Source organism: Mastacembelus armatus, chromosome 12 (genome assembly GCF_900324485.2).
Source record: "Mastacembelus armatus chromosome 12, fMasArm1.2, whole genome shotgun sequence".
Taxonomy (NCBI): Eukaryota; Metazoa; Chordata; class Actinopteri; order Synbranchiformes; family Mastacembelidae; genus Mastacembelus; species Mastacembelus armatus.
Window position 1 is genome coordinate 9,301,171 of NC_046644.1, and position 7,769 is coordinate 9,308,939.

Below are 7,769 nucleotides of genomic sequence, written 5' to 3' on the forward strand. Positions count from 1 at the left end.
CCATTATTTGTTTGTTTATCATCATTACATGAGGTGACAGGGAGCTGGCGTCATTTTGTTTCCCTGCTCTCTCCCTAACAGGGATAGATTTGCTGAATGTTGGCAGACAGGTTTTGTTACTGTCACTTCAGTGTTTGTGTTGTGGAGTTGCAATGGAGATTCATGAGTCGCTGCACTGCCATAGTGCAGGAAGACTCCACTTTGAGGTGTCCTGCAAGTAGTGTTACATTAAACACGGAAAAGTGTGTGTCTCCTCTGATCTACTATTTCTCTTTTTTGATTGTTTGCTCTCAGAGCAAAATATAAGACAAAATGGAAAAAAGTTCACAAATGTTAATATAGCAGTGTTATATATTTATTATTAGTAGTGTGCATATGGTACACCAGTCACATCGGGGGAATATTGGCACATTATTATGTCTATTGGCAACTTTACTGTGAGTTAACAAAGTCAATATTTATCAATAGCAAAATATTCCTGATTACATCCAATGTTTATATTCTGAAAGTCATTGTTTGCTGTATTTGCGTGTGACAACTGAAGTTAGGGAAGGATAATGGTTACAACAGCTCGGATTTGCTTTTCCTAATTGTGATTGCTGAAAGCTGCTGCTGCCACTGCAGGGAAAGTTAATTAGCTTGATAATGTACAAGTGAAAACATATTTCTAGCTGTATGCATACGGGAGGAAGGTATTGTGAAAATTCAAAGGTTTAGAGCTCTGTAATTGACTACATGGTGGTGACACTGTTTTCTGTGATTCAAGCATGCCCCTACTGAACATCTGCGTACAAAGCAAGATTTCTTCAGCATGTTTATTCTATGAGAAATACATGTAATCTCTCATAGACCATCATCCAGAAATAAATGATTATACCCAATATTACTGAGCTATTTGTTGCATATGTTCAACATATTAAAAGTGAAAGCATGTTTCTAGCTGAAGGTTATGTAGGAGTTACAGAGAGTTGTATTGATGTATTTAGTTTTTTTCCCTTTGTAGAGGTCAGCCACATTTGGTATCAATTTGATGTTTTTTCACTTTATTACATTTAGCCACGCCCACTAAGGTTTGGTAGCCAATTAAACACAAATGATAGATGCTTATCTAAATCAAAATCTATCTAAATGCATTAAGTACCAGGTTTGGTAGAGACTGGAGGAAATATGTAGAGTAGGAAAAATGAAATTTCAAATTGGTGGAAAAAACCTTATTATGCAAATGGCCATGACATCAATCTCTGCAGCATCTTCCACTGAATGTGTAGACCCAAAACAATGTCAAACAGCTTCTACTGCTGCACCTCACGCTTGTTAAACTATTAGAAAAATGTACTTTGCTACAGTTTTGCCAGTAAACTGTCATCAACCCCTGGGGCGAGCAAGGTCCGGAGTTGCTCGGGCGGACGGCCCCTGGGGGGGCCGGAGGTCCGGGGTCGTTCGGGAGGACGCCCCTGAGGCGGCCGGAGGTCCGGGGCCGTTCGGGAGGGCGCCCCCTGAGGCGGGAGTAAGTTGGAGGTCGTTCAGGGGGACTACCTCTTAGGCTGGCGTGGACTCTGGGACATGAAGAGTCCCGCCAAGGAGTCGGCCAAGGAGAAACCGGCCGACGAGGCGGCGCTGAGGACCCTGGAGATTCCGGAGATGGCGGCCGCAGAGGAGACGTAACGGACTCGGGCGACTGCCACGTAGGCTCGGGAAACCGGTTGCCGTGGCTGCTCTGGGTCATATGGCGGAGACGGCCGGGGTAGCCGCGGAGACGGCCGGGGAAGCCGCGGAGACGGCCGGGGAAGCCGCGGAGACGGCCGGGGTAGCCGCGGAGACGGCCGGGGAAGCCGCGGAGACGGCCGGGGAAGCCGCTGAGACGGCCGGGGAAACCGCTGAGACGGCCGGGGACGCTGCTGGGAAGGCTCTGGCCCCTGCAGAGAAGGCCGGGGAAGCTGCGGAGACGGCCGGGGACGCTGCTGGGAAGGCTCTGGCCCCTGCAGAGAAGGCCGGGGAAGCTGCTGAGACGGCCGGGGTAGCTGCGGAGACGGCCGGGGAAGCTACGGAGACGGCCGGGGAAGCTGCTGGCAAGGCTCTGGACGCTGCAGAGAAGGCCGGGGAAGCTGCGGAGACGGCCGGGGAAGCTGCTGGGAAGGCTCTGGCCGCTGCAGAGAAGGCCGGGGAAGGTGCGGAAACGGCCGGGGAAGCTGCTGAGACGGCCGGGGTAGCTGCGGAGACGGCCGGGGAAGCTGCTGAGACGGCCGGGGTAGCTGCGGAGACGGCCGGGGAAGCTGCTGGGAAGGCTCTGGCCCCTGCAGAGAAGGCCGGGGAAGCTGCGGAGACGGCCGGGGTAGCTGCGGAGACGGCCGGGGAAGCTGCTGGCAAGGCTCTGGACGCTGCAGAGAAGGCCGGGGAAGCTGCGGAGACGGCCGTGGAAGCTGCAGAGAAGCTGCTGTCCCGGCCCTGGAGACTGGGGCGGCAGAGGAGGCGCAACGGACTCGGGCGGCTGCCACGTAGGCTCAGGAAACTGGTTGCCGTGGCTGCTCTGGGTCTTCTGGAGGAGACGGCCGGGGAAGCTGCGGAGACGACCGGGGTAGCTGCGGAGACGGCCGGGGTAGCTGCGGAGACGGCCGGTGAAGCCGCGGAGACGGCCGGGGTAGTCGCGGAGACGGCCGGGGAAGCTGCGGAGACGGCCGGGGAAGCCGCTGAGATGGTCGGGGAAGCCGCGGAGACGGACGGGGAAGCCGCTGAGACGGTCGGGGAAGCTGCTGGGAAGGCTCTGGCACCTGCAGAGACGGCCGGGGTAACTGCGGAGACGGCCGGGGTAACTGCGGAGACGGCCGGGGAAGCTCCTGGGAAGGCTCTGGCACCTGCAGAGACGGCCGGGGTAACTGCGGAGACGGCCGGGGAAGCTCCTGGGAAGGCTCTGGCCGCTGCAGAGAAGGCCGGGGAAGGTGCGGAAACGGCCGGGGAAGCTGCGGAGACGGCCGGGGAAGCTGCTGAGACGGCCGGGGTAGCTGCGGAGACGGCCGGGGTAGCTGCGGAGACGGCCGGGGAAGCTACGGAGACGGCCGGGGTAGCTGCGGAGACGGACGGGGAAGCTACGGAGACGGCCGGGGTAGCTGCGGAGACGGATGGGGAAGCTACGGAGACGGACGGGGAAGCTGCGGAGACGGCCGGGGTAGCTGCGGAGACGGCCGGGGTAGCTGCGGAGACGGATGGGGAAGCTACGGAGACGGACGAGGAAGCTACGGAGACGGACGGGGAAGCTACGGAGACGGCCGGGGAAGCTGCTGAGACGGCCGGGGTAGCTGCGGAGACGGCCGGGGAAGCTGCTGAGACGGCCGGGGTAGCTGCGGAGACGGCCGGGGAAGCTGCGGAGACGGCCGGGGTAGCTGCGGAGACGGCCGGGGAAGCTGCTGAGACACCCGGGGTAGCTGCGGAGACGGCCGGGGAAGCTGCTGGGAAGGCTCTGGCCCCTGCAGAGAAGGCCGGGGAAGCTGCGGAGACGGCCGGGGTAGCTGCGGAGACGGCCGGGGTAGCTGCGGAGACGGCCGGGGAAGCTGCTGGCAAGGCTCTGGACGCTGCAGAGAAGGCCGGGGAAGCTGCGGAGAAGCTGCTGTCCCGGCCCTGGAGACTGGGGCGGCAGAGGAGGCGCAACGGACTCGGGCGGCTGCCACGTAGGCTCAGGAAACTGGTTGCCGTGGCTGCTCTGGGTCTTCTGGAGGAGACGTCCGGGGTAGCTGCGGAGACGGCCGGGGTAGCTGCGGAGACGACCGGGGTAGCTGCGGAGACGGCCGGGGTAGCTGCGGAGACGGCCGGGGTAGCTGCGGAGACGGCCGGGGAAGCCGCGGAGACGGCCGGGGTAGTCGCGGAGACGGCCGGGGAAGCTGCGGAGACGGCCGGGGAAGCCGCTGAGATGGTCGGGGAAGCCGCGGAGACGGCCGGGGTAGCTGCGGAGACGGCCGTGGTAGCTGCGGAGACGGCCGGGGAAGCTACGGAGACGGCCGGGGTAGCTGCGGAGACGGACGGGGAAGCTACGGAGACGGCCGGGGTAGCTGCGGAGACGGATGGGGAAGCTACGGAGACGGACGGGGAAGCTACGGAGACGGACGGGGAAGCTACGGAGACGGCCGGGGTAGCTGCGGAGACGGCCGGGGTAGCTGTGGAGAAGGCCGGGGAAGCTGCTGGGAAGGCTCTGGCCGCTGCAGAGAAGGCCGGGGAAGGTGCGGAAACGGCCGGGGAAGCTGCTGAGACGGCCGGGGTAGCTGCGGAGACGGCCGGGGAAGCTGCTGGGAAGGCTCTGGCCGCTGCAGAGAAGGCCGGGGAAGCTGCGGAGACGGCCGGGGTAGCTGCGGAGACGGCCGGGGAAGCTGCTGGCAAGGCTCTGGACGCTGCAGAGAAGGCCGGGGAAGCTACGGAGACGGCCGGGGTAGCTGCGGAGACGGCCGGGGTAGCTGCGGAGACGGCCGGGGTAGCTGCGGAGACGGATGGGGAAGCTACGGAGACGGATGAGGAAGCTACGGAGACGGCCGGGGTAGCTGCGGAGACGGCCGGGGAAGCTGCTGGGAAGGCTCTGGACGCTGCAGAGAAGGCCGGGGAAGCTGCGGAGAAGCTGCTGTCCCGGCCCTGGAGACTGGGGCGGCAGAGGAGGCGCAACGGACTCGGGCGGCTGCCACGTAGGCTCAGGAAACTGGTTGCCGTGGCTGCTCTGGGTCTTCTGGAGGAGACGTCCGGGGTAGCTGCGGAGACGGCCGGGGTAGCTGCGGAGACGGCCGGGGTAGCTGCGGAGACGGCCGGGGTAGCTGCGGAGACGGCCGGGGTAGCTGCGGAGACGGCCGGGGAAGCTGCGGAGACGGCCGGGGTAGTCGCGGAGACGGCCGGGGAAGCTGCGGAGACGGCCGGGGAAGCCGCTGAGATGGTCGGGGAAGCCGCGGAGACGGCCGGGGTAGCTGCGGAGACGGCCGGGGTAGCTGCGGAGACGGCCGGGGAAGCTACGGAGACGGCCGGGGTAGCTGCGGAGACGGACGGGGAAGCTACGGAGACGGCCGGGGTAGCTGCGGAGACGGATGGGGAAGCTACGGAGACGGACGGGGAAGCTGCGGAGACGGACGGGGAAGCTACGGAGACGTCCGGGGTAGCTGCGGAGACGGCCGGGGTAGCTGTGGAGAAGGCCGGGGAAGCTGCTGGGAAGGCTCTGGCCGCTGCAGAGAAGGCCGGGGAAGGTGCGGAAACGGCCGGGGAAGCTGCTGAGACGGCCGGGGTAGCTGCGGAGACGGCCGGGGAAGCTGCTGGGAAGGCTCTGGCCCCTGCAGAGAAGGCCGGGGAAGCTGCGGAGACGGCCGGGGTAGCTGCGGAGACGGCCGGGGAAGCTGCTGGCAAGGCTCTGGACGCTGCAGAGAAGGCCGGGGAAGCTACGGAGACGGCCGGGGTAGCTGCGGAGACGGCCGGGGTAGCTGCGGAGACGGCCGGGGTAGCTGCGGAGACGGATGGGGAAGCTACGGAGACGGATGAGGAAGCTACGGAGACGGCCGGGGTAGCTGCGGAGACGGCCGGGGAAGCTGCTGGGAAGCTGCTGCCGCGGCCCTGGAGACTGGGGCCGCAGAGGAGACGCAACGGACTCGGGCGGCTGCCACGTAGGCTCAGGAAACTGGTTGCCGTGGCTGCTCTGGGTCTTCTGGAGGAGACGTCCGGGGAAGCTGCGGAGACGACCGGGGAAGCTGCGGAGACGACCGGGGAAGCTACGGAGACGACCGGGGAAGCTACGGAGACGGCCGGGGTAGCTGCGGAGACGAACGGGGAAGCTACGGAGACGGCCGGGGAAGCCGCTGGGACGACCGGGGAAGCTGCGGATACGGCCGGGGTAGCTGCGGAGACGACCGGGGTAGCTGCGGATACGGCCGGGGTAGCTGCGGAGACGGCCGGGGAAGCTACGGAGACGGCCAGGGTAGCTGCGGAGACGGCCGGGGAAGGTGCGGAGACGGCCAGGGAAGCTGCTGGGAAGGCTCTGGCCGCTGCAGAGACTCCGTCGTCGAAACTGTTGGTCCGGTGGTCCCACTTGCTGCTGCTGCGCGGGTGGCTGGGCAGACAGGAGGGACCTTGATTGGGAGTTAGCTGAAAGCTCTGGCGGCGGCCGCGGCCGCTCCAGGTGCTCCGGTGGCTACTGCTGCGGCGGCTCGGGAACCTCTAGTGGTGGCGGCGTCGGCTGCTGCCGCTCGGGGACCAGGGATGGGACCTCAGCGAGGACGTGGACATCGGTGCACTATGGTTCGTGTAGCTCGGGGGGAACCTCAGTGGGGACGCTGTCGTCGGCACACTGAGGGTCCGGAAGCTGGGAAAGGCCCTCAGTGGGGACGTCGTCGTCGGCACAGTGAAGGTCTATGATCGTGGGCGGAACCTCAGCGGGGACGGCCACGTCGGCGCACTGAGGTTCAGGCGGTGGTACTGGACACTGTGATGGCTGGGAACTGGTTGGCAGCTCCGGCGAGTGGCCAGCTGGAAGCTCGGGTGAGTAAACAACCGGAGACTGGACCGAGGAGAGGCCTGCCCGAGACTCGGATGAAAAGCAGGTCTGAGGCTCAGGCGAGGAATCAGCTGGGAGGTCGGAGGTCAGGCCTGCCGGAGACTGCGAGAGGAACTCCGTGGGAACGTCGTTGCCGGCATGCTGGGGGTCCGGAAATCGGGGCTCAGGAGACGTAGGCTCTGGGGCCCCAGTGGAGGCACGGACGTTGGCGCAGGAAGTCAGGAAGTCCCTTCAGCATAAAAGTCCCCCGGCAGGAAGTCCCAAAAGGGCACTCAACATAAACTTACCACATGGTGGCTCTTTCGCTGCTGTACATGTGAAATACTTGTTTCTGGCTACCAAATGACATCTGTAGCATATGTCATTTATAAAATATTTTATATTTTATGCTTACACATTTATTATTTAGATCACCATTCACAATTAATTCATAAAAATATTCAGTTCAACTGACATAGGCCTACTGTACAAATATATACCACATCTGATTTATGGAATTGAAATTGACAGATAAGTAAGGTTCATATTGAAAGATTTTAAAGTCACGAATGCAAGTTTCACACATTGGTCCAACTCTTTGTTTGATTCACAGTGGCATTTCCAGAAGACCTATGAGTCATCAGGTGGGAAACCAGGTCTGAATGACAGTCTCTTCTTACTGAGAACAGCAGATATCTACAGGGAATAGGAGTTGAATTTGTGGCTTGAGCTCCAGGGACACTACATTCTAGCCTGGTCTGGTTCTATGATACAGAGATGTTAGTTAATAAACAGAACAAAATACGGTACATTTTTTTGCTCCACTTGCTCTTCTTATTTTGAAAGAAGTACAGTTCACCTAGGTAGGCGTTGATTATAGGAAAGCATTCCTACTCCCACAGTTCTGATCCTACTACCTTTTTTCACAATTTACACTTACACTGACATCAGATGTCAATTAGTGCATGCTGGTTTTGGCCAGTGCTTCTCCCTTCCAATCCATTTTCCTTCTAATCTTCCTTTGAGCTTTTTAAGAAACAGACCTCACTCTATTCAATGCCAACATGTGAAAACATTTCTCATATATAAGGACGAAAACATGTGTGACTTGATTTATTTTTGCCGTGGCAGGTAATGATTTCTTGTGGAAAGCTTGTGGTACTGCTATGCTTATTTATTGCTATTTCTGGCTTAGGGCAACATATATACACTGACAAAGCAATCAATTAATCCATCAACAACTGCTGCCTAATCTCATCAAAGACAGATATTGTTGTGGATACTC

The 7,769-nt window shown here is 60.2% G+C and overlaps 1 protein-coding gene across 1 annotated transcript; it reads right to left on the reverse strand.

The window, feature by feature from the left end:
• Nucleotides 1-1,365: 1,365 nt before the first annotated feature.
• Nucleotides 1,366-6,797, reverse strand: LOC117152710 (basic proline-rich protein-like). The gene is made up of 8 exons (XM_033325485.1): nucleotides 6,793-6,797; nucleotides 6,272-6,734; nucleotides 5,449-6,061; nucleotides 5,012-5,186; nucleotides 4,450-4,724; nucleotides 2,720-2,915; nucleotides 2,347-2,600; nucleotides 1,366-1,496 (listed from the first exon to the last, which is right to left on the reverse strand). Exons 1-8 carry the CDS (start codon nucleotides 6,795-6,797, stop codon nucleotides 1,366-1,368), a joined length of 2,112 nt encoding a protein of 703 aa, XP_033181376.1.
• Nucleotides 6,798-7,769: the final 972 nt, after the last annotated feature.